The sequence below is a fragment of the Enhydra lutris genome, unplaced genomic scaffold (assembly GCF_002288905.1).
Source record: "Enhydra lutris kenyoni isolate GAN:26980312 unplaced genomic scaffold, ASM228890v2 scaffoldscaffold7, whole genome shotgun sequence".
NCBI lineage: Eukaryota > Metazoa > Chordata > Mammalia > Carnivora > Mustelidae > Enhydra > Enhydra lutris.
Window position 1 is genome coordinate 19,414,012 of NW_019154091.1, and position 24,375 is coordinate 19,438,386.

Below are 24,375 nucleotides of genomic sequence, written 5' to 3' on the forward strand. Positions count from 1 at the left end.
AAAAAAAAAAAAAAAAGTCAGTCACGTACCCAGTCCTTATATAACTTAAAAACTGGGAGGTACAAGAGACTACAGGAATAATTATACCAATATAGTGAAATGGACATACTGAGATTAAAAAATAAATAAATAAGTGAAAAGTTAGCTCCTCCTCCGTGTCTATGGTCAAAAGATGTAGATTTACGTCTGCCATCTATCTGGGAAGTGCTCTTCTTATAGAGATACTCAAACCAGTGCTAGGAAAGTACAGAGAAGGAAAAATAATTGCTTGAAAGACTCAGGCAAGACTTCACAGAAGTAATAAAACTGGGGAGAGAGAGACAAAGGACATTTTTCAGGGGAATAAAAAAAAATTTGCTCTATGGAATTTGTCAAAGCATTCTGGGAAACTCAAAATTGACTTGAACTTTTCTAAATACCATAAATACTTACAAATTCTGAAAGAAAAATTTGTATAAAAAACATACGGGCCGTAATTAAGCCACCAAAATCATTTCATTTTAACTTCTCTTTTAAATATAATTCTTATATAAATTTTATACTACAGATTAATGCTGATTTAGCTGCATGTCACTTTTACATATTTCGCCTGTGGTCAGTTTTGACCAAACAGCAAAAACACCACACCCCATTTCTATTCCTCTTCTCTTGAGACTAATAGCCAATTCCACTTCATAATATATTTAAAGCATTCAGAAGTCAAAATGTGTGGCATTTTCCATCTTGCCAATTCCATGTTAAGTCAAAGGCATATTACCAGGCCAACAAACCCAAAATTAGACAAAGGCAATCCATTGGGATAAGAAATTTGCCAAATCTCATAATTCAAAAAGAAACTGCTAAAGATGGTTGTGGGGGTTTTGGCACTGTGAGTTTAAGCTTTTCCATAATAAGGCTTGTATTTCATCTAATCAGCTAGTCGGAAACTATATGTCTTATTGGTGGGGGGGAATTAAAATTTGGATTGTAATGCACGAGTCTTTCCTTCCCTTCCATATGTTTCAGTAAATTAAAACTTCTAAATCCTGTTTTTTTAAAGAAATGCCTTCTAGAAAATAAAGCAGCCTGTAAAATCATATTTTTGGTACAGGAACCTTAAAATATTCAGGCTTGAAATGAAGAAGAAAAAAAGAACACATGGTTTCTATATCCAAAGCAGTGTCATGGTCTAGGTATATTCAGAATTAAGTACATTTGCGCTTTCATCTTTTTTTCTTTGCTAAATGACTTTAAAAAAAAAAAATCAGGCATCTTAAACTTTTATAGATTTTTTTGAAGATGGCCATTTATCAATCTAATTAAAAATGTTTCCATTTGAATTCCATAAGAATATCTCAAAGACAGCAGTTGTAGTAAGAGGTAGATAGGAATTCTGTTCTTAAGTGCAACTATGTGAATTATCATCCTGTTAGAATAGGAAATGAAAAGATTTTTATATGGTAAAACAAATTTTTTTCCAATAGTGATCCTGTTAATGACAGAAATAGCAACTTATACCATCCAATTCTGAGTAAAGTTCTCCTTTCCCTTTGTTCTTTCTCTATTGGGCCTTCATATTAGCTTCTTTCATCTCTTCTTTCATATTCTTTATTGCTTCATTTTTTTGTACATGGAAAGATTTCCCCATCTTTATTTTATTTTATTTTGTATCTCTATACCCAATGTGGGGCTTGAACTCACAACCCCAAGATCGAGTCCCATGTTCTACCGACTGAGCCAGCTAGGTGCCCATGTTCTCCTATCTTTTAAATGAAAATTGTTTGCCATCATCTTTTTAATTACTAAAAGCTGTTTCCTGTTTTTTTTTCATTATTTATGTTTTTATGGCATCCTATTTTATAAAAAACGCTATGTTACCATTTCTAAGACTTTATTTTTATTTATCTATTTTAAAGATTTTATTTATTTATTTTACGGAAAGAGAGCACAAGCAGAGGCAGCGGCACGCAGAGGGAGAAGCAGGCCCTCCACAGAGCAGGGAGCCCAATTCGGGGCTCGATCCCAGGATCCTGAGTTCATGATCTGAGCTGAAGGCAGAGGCTTAACTAACTGAGCCACCCATGCATTCTTCCATTTCTAAGGATTTAAAAAAAAAAAAAAAAAATTTCTTCTCTTTCCTCCAGTTTCCTTCTCCTAATAATTTGCTTCAGTTCCAATATTTTACAGTTGAAGTTTTCTAAATATGATTGACAATCCTTGTTTGCCCACTGTTGTTTAAAAGCTATTTAATAAAAGCTGAATGGAGTTCCTTAGCTATAGGTGTGCTTCCCAGATGGCAAAGATTCACTTTGGTGCATCTGGTTTGGGCGCTAGCCATTTATAGGTGGTCTCCAAATGTAGGTATATGGATTTCTTTTCTCTATAGTGATTCCGTTTCTCCAGATAAGAATTCAAACAATTTCTTGGGCAGTGGGGTGTGTGTGTGCATGTGTGTGTGTGTGTATGTGTGTGTGTGTGTGTGTGTGTGTGTGTACAGTGCTGGGTGAGTGAAAACTCTGGTATTGCTGATATTCCGCTTGTGGTGGGGGAGGGGTACTGACAATCTGGGTACTCCACTGGAAGACACTGAATCAATCTTTTTAGTCCTCTTTGCATTTCACCTTTGATTGTGCAAGCTGTCCTAATGATGAACCTCTCTTTTTCAACTGCTGTACCACTATAAGCCTTTTCCCTGCCTTGGACATTGAGTACCTGGTTACTGACATTGCACACATAGGAGAGACCTGACTGTTCAAGACACAGATGACAGCTGATTATCCCATTTAATAAAGATTCCTTAACTCACTGTCTTCCATGCAAACTGCCTTCAAGTCTTGAGTCTCTCTGGGTTTCTTTCTGAGTACGTAAGACCTCTTTTCATCGTTATCCCAAAGTCTCTTCAGATGGTGGACTCTGTTCTGACAAACCAATTTCCACTTTCTGACTTCCAAAAATCAGCTTAAATTTCATTTCCCCCACCATTCTCATTGTTCCTGTGGGGCTATTTCTTCTCAATATTTTATTCAATATTATAAATATTTATTATAATATTTAATATGATTCTTTACCCCCATGATCACCATTTCTTTGTTCACCCTTCTTTTTGCAACATACTCAGCAACTCCTTCCAGATTTGGGTTCTTTTGAAGGACATCTTCAGTAACTTCTTTAGCAAGATTTTTTAGTGGCCTGATTTTTATTTAATTTCTTGGTCTAGGAATTTCATCATCATGCAAGTAAATTCAAAACTCAAAACCTGACAAAAGGAGGGCAGTAGTACAAACTCATTCCTTCTCCATTCAAATCCGATGCTGAGATAGGCAAACCTTCATGCTGCCTTCTGATATCAGTAGGCAAACTTATTTTAGATTATTCTTTCACTGAAGGTGTGAATTTTCCTCCTTTATTTAGGTATCTAATCCCTGGCCTTCCATTGGTCCAAAGCTTTGTCTCTTATTCCAGAAAAATGAAAAACAAACAAAAAGTCTATTCCCTCCTGTTACTGCAACTGGTAATCCCAAATCAGCTGAAAATCAGCCACTGTTTACTGTTCTGGCATTCAGTTACCCCTCACTGCTAGCCCCTAGGAAATTGTCTCACTACTTTTTGAGCTCACTTATGCATAAAGAGTGTATCTATTTTATTAAGCATATCTTAATGTATTTTAGTAGTGTATTTTCTGGCTACTCAGTCTGCCTACATAATTTCATTAATAGCATTTTAGTGGTCTCTTCAAATGGCTACGTAATAATTTTAGGTGTTTAGTCTACCATCTTTGGTAGAAAATAAAATATTATTTCTTCTACATAATTATAAGATACTTTTCTATAAATTCATGCCAGAATTAGTCTCCTGACCTTCTGCTCTATGCTTTTTTAGGAGTCATTTATTTTTATTAATATTGAAGAGAGATTAGGTGATATAACTAAAACAGCACAGATAATAGATTCAGTTTAGGATTGGAGGCTAGTTCCACTACTTATTATTATCTGGATAAACTCAGAAAAATTTCCTTAAATAGTTTGAACAATTCCCCTCTAGTGTAAAATAAGACATTAAGATTACTTTGTAACACATAAAATTATAATTTTTCTAAGTCACCATAGTAGAATACCGGCAACTTCTTATGCTTCAAAGTAACACCATATCCACGAGAATGTGGCCTCCAAGGTTGCTTGTCACATAGTGGGTGGCCAAATGATGGCTCTGCTGCTCTCATGGAATGATTTCTAATCAGTAGGAATTCCAGGTGACACTAATTGACACACATGCAAAGCCTTACATAATGCTGGCTCTTTGGAAAGAATCAGACCTTGTTCCACAGTGTAGCCAATTTGGGGCTAATGGTGGTTTACAGAACATAATCTTTACACAAATATTGTTATTGTGACAAATTCATTATGTAATCCATATTTGGGATTCACCATTTCTATTTTTCCATTAAGTTACATCAAGGATCATGACATACCACATTTTATCGATGGCAAACCCTACAGAAACACATTTGTCTACAGGTTCTACACAGAATTCTGACAGTGGTAACCATCTGACAGTGGTTACCTCCTAAGAGTCGGAGTTAACTGACTGAGACCCAGGACCTTAAACTCTATCCACCTCAGTCTGCATGGAGAAAACCAGCTTCTGAAGGGTGAGGAAGGAAGGTAGTTACTCACTGTTAGAGCCAGCAGTTTCCCATAGGTAAGGTGAGCAGGGATGTGGTCAGTCTTGGCTCTCAATGATTCCATATACCAATGCTCTGCTTCAGGGAGTTTGCTTAATCGCATGTATGCTTCACCTGGAAAGAAAGTCATGAACATTAACCTGAGGATATAGCTTTCCAATAGCTGCAATGGAGTCACATCATGTTTCCCTTCCATAAAATGTCAGATGTTCTGGCATGGACTTTCACCCATTATCTCATCTGATTCCCAAAAAGTCATCAGAATTTCCATTTTTCAAATAGGAAAACTTGTGTTTGGAGAGATTAAGTGAAATGGCTAAATTTAAAAATTTAGTAACTAATAAAGCTTTGGTTTTTAACCACAAGCATAGGCTCTTTGTCTTTTTCTTTTTCCTAAAGATAGGTTTGGGGGTGCCTGAGTGGCTCAGCTGATTGAGCGTCCAATTCTTGATTTCAGCTCAGGTCATGATCCCAGGGTTGTGAGAATGGGCCCCGCACTGGGCTCTGTGCTCAGCTTGGAGGGGGCAGTCCGCTTGAGATGCTCTTCCTCTCTCTGCCTCTCCCCCCGCCACATGCTCTGGTTCTCTGAAATAAATCTTTTTAAAAAAAGATAAGTTTGTTCTTTCTTATGTACAGTTGTTCTTTTTAATTCACATTTGTTCCTTTAGAAACTCAAGTATTTAAGTATTCAAGTATTTTTTATCCTCATTTATTCCTTCAGAAATTCAAGTATTTATAGAATAAATACTAAGTAGAGAGAAGTATGAAGACCTAGACAAAGAGAATAAGGTCCTGCCAAGATTTACAACATTGTTGAGAAAATAAGATTAGTTGGAGGAGTGAGAAATATTTTGTATTAAGTATTGGTGCTAGATTTTTTTCAGAAATCATTTGTAGGTTATATTTTAATAAAATTTCTGAGTATCACTTGGAAAATCCAGTGAATATATGATAATTATTCAGCATGCCCAGTACTATATACAAAGCTAGTCTGAAGCCTTTCAGCCATCCGTTATTATTTCCAAGTTATGCAAATGTTACCTGTCAAAGATCATTCCACTAACACAAGCAAGAGAAAAACAAAAACTAAAAAACTGGAAATAAAGCCAAAAGTCTATCAGTTCTCTACTTATTATTACCCTTCTCCCTTATTTGCTTATAGTACAGAAGAATATTTACCTGATGAGAATATTATATTTTAAGTTGATTTGTGTATTTAAGCTAAGCATTATAGTTTTAATAACCACTGCAAATATAGACGGTACCTCAATTTCTAAGAACAGGTAATAGACTGGTAACCTGAATTATTTGCCAAGCAGACCATTTATAGCTTAACTAATCATAATGATGACAGCTTACTCCATTTAGAGGCATAATCAGAGGCTTTTCCTAAATATATTACCCACATTGGCTATACATCTTTGCTTCAAAGGGAGAACTAGCTTCCTTTTATTTAAATCATTTTCTCTTTGTTTTACCACAGTGCTGTCAATACAGATATGTTTGATGTACTGTTGATTTGAGTCTCCTGACCTTTTGAGTGCCCTTTGCTTGGCTCGTTAGTAAAAAATACTGGTGACAAATTTGTAATATGCACGAAATTGTACATACTACTCAAACACATCAATGTATTTCTAGTTCTTGGAACAGTTCTTAAACTCTACTGTCATGAAAATGATAGTTGGAAATGTTTTCCTTTAATCTAAAACTTAAAATATGTTTGCATTTAAGAATTTGATTAGATTAAACAGAGTACTTGTGTGCATGGCAAGAAATACTGAAGCAAAGACCAAAAAAATGGAATACACAATAATGCTCACCGTGGTGGTAGGATTAGTCTTGAATTTTTTTTTTATTTTCGCATTTCTGTAATTTTGTATTGCTATTAAAATATCTCTATAAAAATGAAAACACTGTCAAATAGATTTTTTTCTTTTTTGCCATGTTGAGCTTACGAATGTTTCCCCAAAAAACCAAACAGTAATTTTTTTTTCCTTTTTTTTAGGAAAAGCAAACCATTTCTTCATACTACAAAAATACTAAGTATGATTTATGTAACAAAAATGCAATAACCCCTAAAGTATTGATAAATTTAAAGCAACTAATGGCAAGTTATACCTAAATATTGATCTCTACAGTGGATTCTAAAGCCAGTAGAAAACACAGACTAAAGTCAGAGTTAGAATTAAAAGATGGGAGGGATTAGAGATTCTGTCTGGAATCAGCCTGAAATGCCCGTTTGGGTCTTCAAGTGCTCCCAGGTCAGCTTATAGAAGCTGTACCATCATTACCGTTAACATAACTTCTACTTTTCATTTCTAAAAATTCAGCTAATTTGTAGAATAGGAAACAGTAAGTATTCTGTACAAAAAAAGGTGAGAGAACCCCAATTCCATAGTGTTTTGAGACTGAAATGTGTATATTTAAGTTGTTGTCTGAAGATCATTTCACAAAGTGTTCTATTTTTCCCAAGTCATAAATCTATTATTAAAAGCTATTTTGAGATGAAATACTAACTTGCTAAATAATTAGTGGCTGGCTCATTTTCTTCAGTAATAATCCACATTTGAAAAACTTGTAAGATGGGGAAATATGAAAGGGCTATAAGAAATATAATGTAATAATGCCTCGTGGCAGTATATGAAAAATGTAAATGACCAGCCTACTTAGGTACTACCCATTACCTCTCAGAAACACTTCACGTAATCATTCACTGTATCTCAGTAATAACCATGATAATCGTTCACTGAATGTTTATTATGAGTTAGGGTAGCAAGCCATAGGGGGCGCATGCCTGACTTATGAGCACCTACTCCTCTCAATCTCTATCTTCGGACGTGTAGAATGTTCTCTCACTCAGCCCCACGAGGAGCCTTCATACATTACTCCCATTCAACTACCACTAACTAACTGTTCAGATTTGGTTTGCAAGATGAAATGATTTCCAATCTCTATATTAGTTGCTTTATACACGAATCTCATTTTTTATTAGTGAATGTCTTTCCCTGGGTTTTACAGATGAGAACATTCAGAACCTGGGTGGCTGAATAAAACCAAGTCCTAAAGGTTGAAAGTGGTAAAGCTGGAATTCAAACCGAGGATGACCTGACCTCCAAGCACGCTGCTTTAACCTGCTGTAGGGAACAATCACAAACTTGTCAATTTCCTGGCTCAGGGGAAAAGTATACTCTTTCTCACTCCTGGAAAATTGTTTTCTAGCTTGTGATACATTGCCCATCAAGATCATTTCACTGTGCCTTGGCCTTATCTACAGAATTAAAGGAATAAAGAAGAACAATAATAATCTATAGATGACCTTTAAAAATACTTATGCTGCATATGTTACTCAACTGTTAAAGAGGAGAATATGGATCCTAGGAGATGCACTTGAATTCTACGGCTAATCTTAACACAAAAGCAGCCTATAAAAGTGGTAATGAAATCAAGATGCAAACCTTAAAATGCAAGAAAAAGATAATGGATGAATTTAAATATGTTTTAAAAGTGACTCAATAGGGGTGCCTGGGTGGCTTAGTGGGTTAAGTCCTCTGCCTTTGGCTCAGGTCATGATCCCAGGGTCCTGGGATTGACCCCCAGGGTCGTCGGGCTTTCTGCTCAGCGGGGAGCCTGCTTCCCCCTCTCTCTCTGCCTGCCTCTCTGCCTACTTGTAATCTCTGTCTGTCAAATAAATAAATAAAATCTTAAAAAAAAAAGTGACTCAATAGAAATGTAGAGAACAAACAATATATTGACAAGAACTAGATACGCACCTACCACTGAAAATGTAGAAGCGTCACATTTCTCACTTTTAATTCGTACTAGGGATTAGAGGTCCCATTTTATGGATGAGGAGGAAGGCTCAGGAACTACAAATGACTTGCTCAAGGACAGTTAATAACCCTATTCTAAAAGTTTGAACGGCTCTAAAGCTCATGTTTTTCTCCAAGGCATCAAGCTGCCTACCATACAAACCTGATTATTTATCAAATACCTACTAATGTCTTAAACATATTTATACTTTATTATTCCCTACGCTGTAATTAACATCAGTCTCATTTCACAAATGACGAGACCGTGGCTCACTGAGATTAAGCAACTTGTTCAAGGTTCAAAACTAAACAAATGCCAGATTCAGGATTCAGATCAGGGTTCTCTCTAGCTCCTTCTACTGTACCATTCTGTCCAAATACTATTAAAAAAAATAGAGAGGAGATAAAATAACTGCAAAAAGTGTCATCAGTGGATTCAGTTTTAGAAGAGAAGGATATATATGTAATCCTTCAAGCTTGATTAAAATATTAAAATCATAAAAATCCTATGAAGAAATGGCCATAAGAAAAGAAAATGTTACATTCAATAAAGAAGGAAGTGAAAAAACTTGATCAGGAATAGAGTGGGGGGAGTGGCCTTAATTTAAGTCATCTTCTCTGGTGCGGTAATTCTTCTTAACTTAGAATAATAGAAAAAAATGTTTATAGCACCCAGGAGGAAAGAAGCAATGATGACTATTTTTCCTTCTCATCCTGAAAAAAAAAAAAAAAATGACATAATAGAGGCACTTTTATAAGAATGAGAAGATTTGCTGTGATGATGTAGTGATCAGGTTCATCACCCAGATTTATTTCCGATTCACTTGCAGACAAAAGGGATTTGGATATCTCCAGGCTGGCTTCAAGCAGATATAAACCAGTTTCAGATGTAGAACAAATAATGTCACTCTTCCCTCCCTAAAAAGCCCTAGGTCTAAACAACGCAGGAAAAAGCTAACTCCTTAAAGGGAAGAATGCTGGATTATTGATGATGTAATAGCCCAGATCTCACCGATTCTCATGTTTCAAGTTACTGGACAGCTCTGGCTTGCAGATAAAGAATAGAGTATGTAATGGGACATACCACCCATACCGGCTAGAGTTACCTTCTGTTTCTCCTGTCCCTGCTCAGTAGTATATTTCCGTGTGAAGACTCAGTTTAGATTCTCTATTTTTTTTTTTTTTCTGGCCATTTTACTGAGATATAATTAACATACAACCCTGTCTAAGTTTAAGGTGGAGAGCACAATGGCTTGATTTCGTATGCTGTGAAATGATCACCACAATGAGTTCAGTTAACATTCATCATCTGACATACAGTTTTTAAAAAAGAAAAACAACATTTTCTCTTCCTGTGATAAGAACTTTCAGGATCTGCTTGCTTAGCAACTTTCAAATATGCCATACAGTGGCATTAATGGTAGCCATCAGGTTGAACATCACTTCCCCAGAACTTATGTATCTTTTACTGAAGTCTGTACCTTTCAACTGTTTTCATCTCATTCTCCTATCTCCCATTTCCTTATTTGAAAAAAAACTAAAAAAAATAAAAATCCCCAACTTTTGTGACCATGTTTACCAAAAGTGATCATGCTTTACTCAAAATTTATAATAATTGAGTAGTTGTAAAAGTTTCTTTTTACTCTTCAGTGCTGTGTCTCACACCAATTTAGGGTAACCATCATGGATAATGCGTACGATGGTAAGCATAAAGATTAATGGGATATTATTCATTTCTACCTTCATGGTACTTACAGTCAAGTGACAAGGAAACGTGTTTTTTAAGTTTCCAAAATTTGATGTTTCAGAGCACATCAAACAACACAAAACTTTCTAGTACTTATGCTTCATTTATTTTGTGTTTAAAAAGGTAATTTCAGGGTGCCTGGGTGGCTCAACCAGTTAAGCATCTGCCTTTGGCTCAGGTCTTGATTCAGGGGTTCTGGGATGGAGGCCCGTGTGGGACTCCCTACTCAGCCCACCAAAATACGGTACCAATTTCACTTCCACAAATATTATATAAGGAGAACAACTTTCCTAAGTCCCCAGGAAAATGAGATTGTGATACATTTTTAAATGTCCGTTTGAAAAAGAAAAAAAGCTATCATTTCAAATTCATATATTTTTCCAAATTTTTTCCACAACCTTTTGGCCACAAATATTTTTTATTTGTAGGTCATTGGGATTTTTTTTTTTTTATAGTTTTAAGCCATTTTTCAACTATACCTTTCCCTTTTGATATGCAAAAGAAGGTCAAAATTGTTTTTCATGTCAGACTACTTTAACTTTTATTTATGCAAATTATTTTCCTTTGTAGTTTTGTCATTGCCTTTTACGCATAAAAATTCTTTATAATAGGGACATATATTCTAATTATGTAGCTTTATTATTAAAGTTAGCTACTTATTCCATATGAAATACATCTGTCATATAATGTGAGAGAGGTCTAATTTTATTTTTGCAAGCATCATTTAATCAATTGTCCCCAATCAACTCTGTTTCCTCACCAACATTTAATTTTACATTATCTAAAAAAAACTGTAAATTCTAATCGTGTGTAGTGTGTACAACACTACTCTAACTACTATAGGTTTTTCTGATATTTTAATATTGGGTAGAGCATGTCTCTCCCATTATTTTTTCTCTATCCTTTCTTGGCTCTATTTTCCTGTTAAGTCTACCAAATAAACTTTAGAATCATTTTGTCAAATTTTTGATAAAATTCTTTCTGAAATGTTTATTGCTATTAAACTATAATTTATGAATCAATTTAAAAGGGAAATTTTTAGAAAATTGAGTTTACCTATCCAAGTAGTCAGTTCTACAATGTATTCAAGTCCCCTCCCTTTAATTATTATTATTAATAATAAAATATTATTTTTATAATATTCCTGATCTCAAACCAGACTGGGAGATGTGTCGAGCCAGACACAAAATCCTACGTTTCTTTATCTGTCTTCCAACCTAAGTTCAGAAGCCTCTGGTTCCAAAGAGTCTTGATAAACACCTGAAAAATAATTGATCCAATTATGTACCAACTTAAGATTTAGATGTGTTTTTACCAAGTATGTCATTGAAGAGAAATTTCCAAGTAATTTCTTTTTCTAGAATCTGTGGTCTGACAGAACTGTATGACATCAGGAGCCTATTACATCAAGGGTTTAACTTGCTGTGATTTTAAAGATTTTATTTTATTTGACAGAGAGAGATCACAAGTAGACAAAGAGGCAGGCGGAGAGGGAGAGAGGGAAGCAGGCTCCCCGCCGAGCAAAGAGCCCGACGCGGGACTCGATCCCAGAACCCCGAGATCATGACCTGAGCCGAAGGCAGCAGCTTAACCCACTGAGCCATCCAGGCGCCCCCTTGCTGTGATTTTAATTCTCACTTTTTACTTCGCTGTGTTGGCATTAACATAGAAACCTTAGGGAGTCTGGCTTTTTTTATTTATATATGTCATAAACTTACTATAACTACAGGTTGTCAAATTTTGTGAATCTTTTACACTCCCACCCTAGTCCTTTCCTCGGCCTGATCTTATCCTTGTAAAATAATACAGTCCAGTTGCCTTAAATACACTAGTTCTGATGGGAAATGCTCAGTAGCTACTGTACAGAGCAGGAAAAGATAAAGAAAGAAATTAAAGTGGTTACAGAAATTAGAGGCTGTTTTGTATTTGACACCAGATTTCAACAATTATCACTTCTTCCACCGGGGTGAAGGGATTAGAAGTAAAATGAAATACGAGTCTAAATTAAGGAAGGTCATGAAAAGGTTCAACATGTTAACGCTTCACCAAGTCCTACTGCATCCAACTTAAGAAGAAACCTGTAAGCCAGAGAGGTTTAGTTATAAGCAAAAAGAAGAAATGCAGGGAAAAAACTGAATACACATCTCATTAAGTAACAAAACAAAACAAAACAAAAACCAAAACGTATCATCAAGAAAGTGTTTAAACCTCAGTGAAAGTTAAAAGGGTTCCTAATTTCTAGTGTTAAGGTTATATACAGGAAACATCTGATATGCCATCAAAAGTTAACTTGGAAAAAAGCCAGAAGCCTGTGTCAATATTTCTCTACATGCAACTGGAGATCCTGGAGTTGCTTAGGCTAATCAATCCCCTTTATGTTTTCAGGGAAATAAATCACTAAAAGTAATCAACAAATATTGGAGCCAATCCTTTTAAATGCTCAGAATTTTCCAAAATATAGAAAATGAGACTGTGTACATTTTCATGTGCATGTTGGTGGAGGTGATGATCCCTCCCCCAAAATAAAATACTGTTTTCAAAAAAACTACACTGGAGTAAGTAAAATGGCTTAATACAATTAAAATAATTAGGGATCAGCAGAAATACAAGGAAGTGCTAAAATAGGTTTTAAAAATCAAAGTTTACACTGGAAAATGTTAAAAGAATGAATAAATGTTGTACAAGCCTTTAAAGAATTAATGAAAATAATGGTATTTCAAGAAATAAGACTTGAATATTTGCAGGAAGATGTCAGGAGAGTATAATTAAAAGCATTTTCAGATTTACACTTATCTTCTTGGGAATGTATTTCATATGTATTTCTGGATCAAGCAATATGTCTCTACAATACATAATGAATAATTTATTTTATACTATCTTTTTTATATGAATAGTACTTGCTAAGATATGTCAGGTACTTAAAAATTCACCCTATTTGTAATGATTATTTGAAAATAAGATTCTAGAACAGCTCAAAAACTCCATGCCCATAGGTAACATGTTGGCAAACAAGACTTACATTCTGGAAGAAAACTTTGTATGCTCTTTTTTAATTCTTTATTCAATTTGAGTATAACAATAGCTTCTATCAGTGTAGATAAAATTAAAACTAAGTAACAGCTCATTTGGGAAGTTAAATGATTGATTTTTATGTAGAAAACAGTCTTTCCCTACCTCTTAGGAAAAACAGATACAAATACATACACAGCAAAGTACATACAATTACTAATGTATTTAATTTCATTTATTTTTAAGTGTACTTATTTTTAAAGTAATCTGTACACCCAAGGTGGGGCTCCAACTCACGACCCTGAGACTAACAGTCACATGGTCTTCCGAATGAGGCAGCCAGGCACCCAAAGTAATGTTTAATTTTAAACTTTATTTGTATTACTTGACTATTCTAAATACATTCAACTTACAGTTTCCTTGACACTGACCTTCAAAATTGTATCCCTTATAACAAGATTTTCTTCTTACTCAGGATTATACCCATTTCACCTAAATGTTATCAAAACTGGCATCTTTTAAGAATGGCAGATTTTTAAGTCTAGTTAATTTCCCAAGTATAACATAACATCACCTCAATTTTTTAAAGAATAAGCCAATACATATTTACTTCTGAGTAAAAGATTCACTTCATGGATATTGCCCAATAAAAGAGTAAAATATATGTTGTTTTTTTTTTTCTTCATTCCTACTGAAGCATCAGAAAACTTTTTTTTTTTTTTTTTCAAGGAGAAATAGTGAAACTCTGGAAATCAGAGAATAAGGATATAATTAGGCATTAATTTGAGTGTATTCATTTCCTTATAACTCAATTTAAAAATAAAGTTTTGAAACTTCAATCTCTACCACTAAACTGGCAAAAGTATGAATTAATGTAACAGGTGGGCTCATGTGGTTTTAATAGCAATGAAATATAATCAACTGTCTCATATCATATTTCCAGGAAAGCAAGTGACATCTAGACCAAGCATGATTCTTAGCAACTCTACTATTGGCATGAAAGTGTTCAAACTCCCCATAGGGACCATATATCTTCTGGTTCTGCATTTAATTGAAACTTTAAACAAAATATATTACCTATTTAATGCAGCTGAACTAGATGCTGGCCTCTGTAGTGCACAGAGTAATGCCTTGCAAATTAATGTCTGTAACCATAGCACATAATATAGAATCTGTACCAAGAGTGAATGGTAAAAAGAAGAAAATTAAACCACTGCAGTTTTATAATGTAAAATGAATTTTGAGAAAAAAAAATTTTACAGATTCTGAACATATATTTTATATCTTTATTCTTTTGTGATACACAGCCAAAAGTTCATGATTTCCTTTTCTTGTTGGTTCCATATCTTACGAAGTGAACTTCTAAAATTGCTCAGGTTTATATTTCACTTTTCTGGACTCATAAACTACACACCTAACACTGATCTCCTGGTCTTGTCCTTTCTGACAATGAAAAAAAGCAAAGTGCAATAAAGAGACTTATCTTAAAAACTAGAAGTCCGTAATCTTTTGGGAGGTACATAGATCAAGGCTAATCCAATTATATGGTCATGCTCATATTTGTAGGGCTGACTCACTAATTTTCAAGAGTGCCAGTGGAAGCAATCATAGGAAAATCACCAGAACTCAAAACAGCGGAAGCAGATGGTATAAAAAGCTTAACACTACCGGGGTGTTAATGCTTCCACACTTGAAGGATGTGAAGTTCAAATCTGACACAGTTGAAAACCATTTCTTTCACAGTCAGCATGCTAAATGTCTTGAGCAAGCCACTTAAGAACAGCCAGTCACAGAAGAAAACATTAAGCATATGAACCACCACATCAAAAATCTATTCTGAATATCTTGATTCTAAATGGATTCTAAAACAAGGTGAGGCACACACACACATGCATTAGAATAATCCAGCAAAAATAAATGATTCAGTTAAAAAAAAACTAGACATACAGAAGGCTGAGAGAAAAACAGAATCATTTATAGCCATTCTACCAACTGAATTCAGCATGTAATGTACACTATTTCAAGTGGACTTGGGGTAAATTTTCAAGGGAGAATTTTTGCATGTTGTTTTCAGGAAGGGCACTTGACATTTTGTGTGTCAGTTCTCACCCAAGAATAAGGAATCTGAAGATCACTAGTAGCCATTTATGACACTTGGCTCTTTTATTTCATAGGTCTTTTTCTTAAAAATACAGTTCTAAAGTTTGAACCAGCTTTTTGATCCAAAAATTGCTCTAATAAATTCACTGTGTCCCCTCTTCATTGTTTCTTTCCCCATTCTCTCTGACTGGCTCAATAAAATTTAAGGAAATCTCTCATAATTAAAGAGCTGGGGTTTTTAAAACAAAACTGAAAATTAAAAAGATTCCTCCCTCCTTACTAGAGAATATGAGGAGAAAACATCCTTTCAATTTCAAATCTATACATGTAAGAGATTTGTTAGTTACAGGCTGAGGGAGAAAAATATATTTTCTATCACTGAGCTGGGATTTCATAAGTAATAGGGATGTGTGTTAAAAAAATGAGAAATTTTCAGGAATAAGAGAATCAAAATGGTAGATCAAAATAAAGGGGAATAAGGCAATAGACACCAATGGATCCTGCCATTCCCATGGAAGAAAAGTATAATCTCTCTCTAACATAAAAAGCATGTTACCCATTGTAAACACATTTTTTTTAAAGAAGAGGAAAATATAAATATGTATGCAAATTGTGACAACCAGTGTCACATTAGAAATAAAAAAGAGGATTTTCCAGTTTGTTTGGTTTGGTCCAGACAACATAGCATAGCCTAAAGTTATAGATAAAATATTCTTGAGTTAGAGTAATATAATTTTCCCTCTTATTTATAGGCATTAACATACTAAGGAAAGGTACTGAGGAGCTCCAGCCCAACTGTGAAATCACCTAGAAAGTTTCATGAGAACAGGAACCATATGGGTTATTTCATGTCATACCACTACCACCTCTGTAACCTCCACCTAGCACTTGTGACTTAGAAAACATTTTTTTTGCACACAGAGGTTATTCTGAACATACCAATTATACACTGTAATGGCAAGGCAATAATTCTAGATTCTCTCTTACTCCAGGCAACACATTATGCCCTTTTGTTCTCAAGATATATTACCCAGATGAAATGGCCTAAATTGCTAATATAATTAACCCAACAATTAATTTGCATTGAGAAAGCCAAGTAATTTTATTTTAAATAGTAAATAGGCTTAAAATGACCTTTGGGATTGAAAGGACTCAAAGTGATAAAAGTAATTTAAAGTTACAGTCTAATTTAGTTTTCCATAATCTCAGGAATATTCAAAAGCAATATTTTCATATATATAATAAGGTAAATAAACAATTATAGAGAAAAAGGAAAAACTGAAGATGGTTAAAAATCATCCTACATTAAAAAAATTTTAATATCCTGTATATTTCATTTTTGTAGGTGTTTTTCTCATTCTTAGTAAAAATGAAGATGTTTTTAATGTATTTGGACAAAGAATAAGACATATACATCTATAGATATTTTGCTGATTTTTAAATTGGTAAATAAAAGCTATATTGACATAGAAAATAATGTGTCAACTTCAGTAATACACAAGGGCTAAATAGAAAAAGCATTTGAACGTGAATCAGGAAACTACCCTTCTGGGGTGCTGGGTTGGTTCAGTCAGTCGGAGCATGCAATTCTTGATCTTGGGGTTGTGAGTGTGAGCTCCATGTTGGATATAGAGATCACATAAAAATTAAAAAAATCTTATGGGTGCCTATGTGGCTCAGTTGGTTAAGCATCAGCCTTCAGCTCAGGTCATGATCTCAGGATCCTGGGATCAAGCCCCAGGGAACCTGCTTCTTCCTCTCCTCCCCACTCATGCTCTCTCTGGCTATCTCTCTCTCTCTCTCAAATTAATAAAATCCTTAAAAAGAAAAAAGTTTTTAAATCTTTAAAAACTACCTTTTGGTTTCAACGCAAACTATAATCCTAAAAAAATCAGCTCAACTCTTTGGGTATTAATTCCTACTTCATAAAGTAAAAGAGATTATATTAGGAGGACTTTTCAAGATAAGAATCTTCCATCTCTAACATTCTATGATCCTAAAATAAAATATAATTTGAGAAGAGGAAAAACCAAGATTCAATCAAGGGCTACAATGGATGTCAGAAAAAAGAAAAAGTTTTACTAAGTTCAGAGGAAAAAATATGTCTTGACAGGAAAGGAGAAGAAATCTAACCTAAATATGACAATTTTAATTTAAAGGGTGTACTCTATTAATGGAATTAAGTCAATTGGGCATTAGCTGAGTATGCTGTTTCACTTCAGGTTAGCATAGCTAAGGCTACAAGATGGATTGTGACTGTGGATGCTGAGAGACAAAGGAAAATGAACTTCATGAGAAAAAACCCAAAACTGTAGACAGGACAGAACTAAACGCAATCCTTGTTGAATGTCATCACTAAGACAAAATCTTCTTTATAAAGAAATCATACTCACTTTGCTAAATATAAAAAGACCTGACAGAATACAACCAAAGACTTTTGGGGCTTACAGGCCTTCAGAAAAGACAGTGACTACAATGGACGGTAATATGAAACACCCACCATGTTGGGCATTTGGTCCAAAATGCTGTACTTTTCACTAAGATCGATCCTCAAACTCATGCTTCTATTATGACCATCTTATAGATAGGGAAGCTTCAGTTAAGTATTTTGCTCAAAGTCACTTATCTTAAGTGTCAAAGCCATAATGTGAACCTATCTGACTTCATACCATAGCGAATCTTCATTTAACCCTAGCTATTGTCTCAAGAAGAAACTGAGGCCCACAGAAATAAAGACAGAACTGGCTAGGAGCAATTTCAACAGTTATTTTGTGATGTGATCTCTTATTTCATGTATTCAAATGCCCTGCCAATTACAAAAGCCACCTAGCTGAAAGTTTATTTACTTATAAAATAATACTTAGGATCTCCTTTATGGTTCTATGATATCAAAGAGAAAAATGAAAATATATTTTAAATAGTTTTTTTTTTTAAGTTTACTTAGGCATTGCCACCAAAAATCAAAAACAAAACAAAACAAAAAAAAAACCAAAAACAAACAAAAAACAAACAAACAAAAACAAACAAAAAAAACCCACAGGATAAAATATAGAAACATTTAAGTTGGGAAGCAAATTAATCAAACTTGTTATTTTCTGTTAATACACAAATGGGAAAATATGCTCATTTGGTTTCAGGATAAGTCGACTACTGGCATGTAGCATACAGAATAGAAGTTTCTCATAAAATGTTCAAAGGATGAGAAAAGGCAAAGACCTAGAGAGTTTGGTTTTGTTTTTTAAAAAAGCAACTGCAATGAATTGAGTTATGACACTAAAAAGAACATTCAAATATAGTTGTATTTTTTCACATACACTCCTTTATTGCTCCTAACCTCCAAATAAACTAGAAAACAGAATGGAAAAAGGAGAATATTTGTATATATAAACACAAGTGTCTGGTTGTTGGCGGGGGGGGGGGGGGGGGGGGGGGGTCGGTGGTCATGAAAGTGTCACTGAATGAGCCCTGAGAAAAATGCATACTTACAGGCTGAATCTAGACAGACATTATAATCCATCACTGATCCCTAAAGGGCACTAATAATATGTAAATGTGGGAATTAGAAGACACATTCAAGGCTGTTGATAAACTTGATAGGATAATCAGCACACGCTGACAGACTAATGAAACTGATGAACTGATAGGGCAGCTTATCTCCCGGGCCATTTTTTCTCTTGTCAAATGGAGGCTAATCAAAATGTATTAGGAGTTAAAGCAAATACTCGGAGGATTTCACCCATTTGATTAGGAGGTGAACTCACTCTGAGAAAATTATAGTTTCGTGAACAATTGGAACTACGAAACCTGCTCAGCTGATAGACCCTCACCTAAAATTAAACAGAAGGCAGCCACCATAATTACGGAAGAAATGTGGAATCTTAAATTATATTGGAATTCTCCCCTTGCAAATTGTTAGAGTGCTTTTCAGAGTCTGGGTGAAATGACCTCTTTCTATGATGAAAAATAAGACAAAAGACTAAGCAATAACCCCAGGGACACACTTATCGTTGGCTGCCTGTGTGTGCTCAGCATCTGTGTAACCATATGAGAGTCAGATCCCAAGGTACCAGCTGAATTTTCAATCAAATTTATTTGCATAAAATAATTGAATGAATTTTCTGCAATCACTAACTATAGTGAGTACCACACTTCCTATTAACAATAAAGATGCCAGATGCAGTCCGTTGCCAAGGAGCTGAGTCTTTCCTCATTTAAAGAAAGACATCTTACTTGATAATTCAGGAAAATTGGGAAGAAGGTCCTCCAATGCATTCACCTTAAAAATAAAATCATAAATGAAAACCACTGTGCCTCCTTAGAGAAAGCTACAGAAAACAATCCTTGTAATATTCATTTTGACATGAGTAACTATCCAGCATTAATACAGAAAAGTTAATTCAACTGACAAATCTATACACTAGGCACAAAGCTTTATGGACACGTATATGGGTGGGTAAGTGGGCTGGGTAGATAGATTGATGGTAAAATGCTAGAGAGTGAAAGCTACTGCTTTAATTCTTAAGAGCATGATGGCAAAAGAACACTTAATGAAGCTAGATTTTAACCTTTTAGTAATTATACTAAAGAGAAGAGAAATTTAGTAATTTAGTAATTATACTAAAGAGAAGAGAAAAGAAACCACAACTAAAATTACCCCAGGCCCTCTTCCACATGAGTGAAAAATCCTTCCAATGCTCTATGGGCTAACCGGGGGCTGGGATTCCCTGACACAAGAAATGAAAATATTGACCTTTGCCAAACTATGTTTTTTGTTTGTTTGTTTTTCTGTTTACGGACCTGTGCCTCATTCTATTTCTAAACTATTTCTGAATTTTTTCTTATTTAGGAAAAAGAGAAAGTGAGTATGTTTCCTAGCCATGTATTTTCTAGTTTGGAAAGGTTTGGGATTTTTTTGTGTGTGCTCAAGCCAAACAGCCACTATCAATTTTCTCAAATCACAGAATCATCAATTGCTGGGTCATAGGGTAGCTCTATTTTTAACTTTTTGAGGAACCTCCACACTGTTTTCCAAAGTGGCTGCATCAACTTGTATTCCCACCAACAGTGTAGAAGAGGGTTCCCCTTTCTTCACATCCTCTCCAACATTTGTTTTTTCTTGCCTTGTCAATTTCTGCCATTCTACGTAGTGTAAGGTAGTATCTCAATGTGGTTTTGATTTCAATTTCTCTGATGGCTAATGATGACGAATATTTTTTCATGTGTCTGTTAGCCATTTGTCTGTCTTCTTTGGAGAAGTGTCTATTCATGTCTTCTGCCCAAGTTTTGACTTGATTATTTGTTTGTTGGGTGTTGAGTTTGAGAAATCAAAACCCACATTGAGATACCACCTTACACCACTTAGGTGGGGGGGGGGGGATGGGTGACCCTGGTGATGGGTATTAAGGAGGGCATGTATTGCATGGAGCACTGGGTATTACAGGCAAACGATGAATCATGGAACACTACATCAAAAACCAATGATGTACTGTATGGTGACTAACATAACATAATAAAATTTTTTAAAAGTTAGCTTTCAATAAGATATTATTTAAAAAAAGAAGCATCAAATAATCTGAAAGATTACATAGTCTCATTTATTTTATATGCAGAGAAATAGTAAACAACTTAACCAAGTTTAATGAGAAAAGAAAAATCTGAGTTTGTGAGTTTGTGCTTTGGAGAAAAATATTTGATTTGAAGACAAAAGCAACTTTTTTTCCTCTCCTTTATGTGGAAATAGCAAAGCTAATCAATCAGCAGGGCATTTTAAACTGTAGGGATTCTTTTCCAAGAGTCACATACTGAATAGGCAGTTTTCTCAGTGGTATCTACTATCAAACAGATATGGTAACAATTTACTATATAAGGCAGTCACAGAGCAATCACAGACGATAGGTGGATTATTTCATTAGAAATTCTAGATCCTGACCTCTTGCACCTAGAAAAATCCATGTCCTAACTTACATACTATCTGACTAATAAGACAACTAAACTAATTATTCAACGTAGAAAAGGAATGATAATAGTAGCACATTTACCTTCTTCACATACGGTTCTTACTCTAAAATAATACTCTGAAAAACCTACTGTGATCCAAAACCTTATCAATGAAAACCGTACAAGTTGGTTCAGTTATTCTCATCTTTTAAATCATGACTCTCTATTCTCATCTTCAAAATCATAACTCTCTAAATCATACCATGTATATTTGGGGGAAACTTCTGATTCAGAAAATAACACTATTAAGTATTAACTTGAATTCGATAAACTATTAAGATATAAAACTTTATTCACCATTTTCAATCTCTAGAGTCTAGCTAATACTCAATATCCAAATGGGTTTGTGCGTACCTTGCAACAACTCTGGGATGTGGCCAATTTGTTAAGAATCACCATGTTGATATGTTTTCATTAGCTCTTGTTAGAATATAAGTGCTTTGCTGGGGTGTCTGGCTGGCTCAGTCAGTAGAACAAGCTACTCTTGATCTCTGGGACATGAGTTTGAGCCCCACACTGGGGGTAGAATTTACTTTAAAAAAAAAAAAAGATAATAATAGGGGGCACCTGGGTGGCTCAGTGAGTTAAAGCCTCTGCCTTCTGCTCAGGTTATGATCTGAGAGTCCTAGAATCAAGCCCTGCATCGGGCCTCTCTGCTCAGCAGGGAGCCTGCTTCCTTCTCTCTCTTTCTGCCTGCCTCTCTGCCTACTTGTGATCTCTGTCTGTCAAAAAAATAAACAAAATCTTTAAAAAAGAAAAAAAAAGAAAGAAAAGAAAAATCGTGTTTTTGTGAAAATTTGAATGTATATCACCCAACTGTGAATAAGATTTTCTGTATGTGTGGATGAGGATTAAGGATATGAGTTATTAGAATTCTATTTACAGAAGCACAGATTTTAATTTCTTTTAATTTCTGAAAAATGAGTTAAAGTATTACATTTCACTTACCCATCATGTTGTACAAGCTCTGTGGAGCAAACTGCCTTGGCATTTTCTGAATTGCTTCCTTGTATACACTAAGGGCATCCTAATTCAGGAAACAAAAAGAGACAAAGTACAGGGATATTCACTACAAATGATATAATAACATCCTTCCAAAATCAAAACCTTTCATTGCTATTTCTAAAATGGTTCATTAAAGGAAAATAATTGAGCTGTCTTTTGATGTCATACTACTCCAATTTCATGAATGAAAATATTCACCCCAGTTAGTGAAGAAGACCATATAAAATTTTTGTTGAACAAGCAGTCAAATGTTGCCAAAGCTTATTTAAATATAAAGTTTCCACTTCACATAGATGATTCAGCTAAACAAAAACAAAAACAAACAAACAAAAAAAACTAGTAAAAATCACATTTGGAAGTTACCCAAAATCATCTGAAATCTATAGTTACTTCGAGCCAGACAACCAAATAGGATCTAAACAAAACAGCAACTAATAGTCTTCTGGCTACTGAGATCTACTGAGATTATAAAATGAAATTATTTAAAAAAACAGTATCTTTATCCTTATATTGCAGTCTTAATATATGGTGTAAGAGTATGGGTTTGACAGAGAGAAAGGTAAGGAGGAACAATATTAAATGTTAGAGAAGAAACCCATGCAGGTTTGCTTCTTGTAAGGGAAAGAGTACACACACCTCCCAGCTTCCTCTGCAACATCCCATCTCCATTACTCTTCCTCTCACCCCAATTAAAAAAATAAAATTAATTTTCATTTTATTACTATTGTAAAAATAATTAAAATAAATGGGTAGGATTAGCACCAAATCACTTCCTTAATACCCAAGTGTACAAGCAATGTATTTTTTTTAACACCAAACCCTGGAAATGAGATAATAATAATAACTTGTCTTGGGTCATAAAATCAAACAGACTAATAAGCAAATAAGTTTGAGACACAATGCATGTTAACATCCCTTTCTAGAAGAGTCACAAGTGCTCTGAGAAATTCACAGCAAAGAAATCTTAAGTTTTGTTTAGCAGAGGTTCTTTTCCAAATGAATTTCACCATAAAACTATCTGAGTAAAAACTCGTATTAACTTCTGAAGTGATCATAATGTCTCTGCAATGAGATCTCAGGGTGGAAAATATGGAGACTTGGACCAACAACACTGGGGAAGGCAAAAGGCCGGGGTTTGGGCCTGACCTCATAGTGTCCCTGTTCATGATAGAGTTTGCCCAGGTTGTAGAGACAGCTGGTAACTGAGCTCTTATGTGCATGAGGGTCCTTTAGGTTTTCATCAGGGATCTCAGAACACTTGAGGAACGTGCGTCGAGCTTCTTCTGTCTTTCCTTGGTTCATGAGAATAATACCGGTGTTTAAATATGCAGCTGAGGGGGGAAAGAAGGGGAAACATAAATGAGAAGATGATGTACCCTGTGACAACAATAAAGTTATCTTTATTCCAACTTACTTTCTATGGATTAGTTTTGATTTTATGAGAAAATCAAGAAATAAATACTCAGGGACCAAATATATATGGGACAAACAATGTAGTAAGGACTACAGGTGTCAATGAAAACTATGTGGGTAGGCTTGGCCCTCAAAGAGCTCAAAATATTTTCAGCTTGAACTCTAGATGAATAAAAGTTTCATTATCTTAATATAGTAAAAAATGATAAATGGATATTAAAACTTGATTAAATGGAGAAAGATGTAATTGGTAGAGGCTCATAATCTGATTGGTAAGTGTTCAGAAATAGAAATAGCATGTTTTTTTCTCTCTGAGGCTGTAAGTCACCAAAATAATTTTCGTGGATAAAGAAGCGGAAAAAAAAGAGGTGCTTTCAAAGAACTTGAATTATTACTTACAAGCCAGGGTAGGCCGGCTTCCGATCGCCAATTTGTAATAATGTAATGCTTCTGCAAACCTGCTGTTCTCCTGTAGAAGTAACCCTCTGCATGAGGAAAATAGAAATTTGGAGAAGGACTGTATTACTACCCATAAAACCACAAATTTGTATTTTATATTTCAAAAATAAAAATGGTCAAAGGGACTGTAAAAATGCTGACCTGGTACTATAAAAACAAATTCTTAATAGAAGGAA

General features: G+C 34.7%; 1 protein-coding gene across 1 annotated transcript in view; it reads right to left on the reverse strand.

Moving 5' to 3' along the window:
* Positions 1–24,375, reverse strand: part of LOC111142132 (transmembrane and tetratricopeptide repeat containing 2) — a 429,660-nt gene that overhangs the window by 126,088 nt on the left and 279,197 nt on the right. Inside the window, exons 5-8 of the mRNA XM_022495112.1 lie at positions 24,140–24,225; positions 23,474–23,658; positions 22,271–22,349; positions 4,653–4,774 (exon numbers count right to left, since the gene is read on the reverse strand). Coding sequence (XP_022350820.1) covers positions 4,653–4,774; positions 22,271–22,349; positions 23,474–23,658; positions 24,140–24,225 — 472 coding nt within the window. The remainder of the gene's footprint in view (positions 1–4,652; positions 4,775–22,270; positions 22,350–23,473; positions 23,659–24,139; positions 24,226–24,375) is intronic.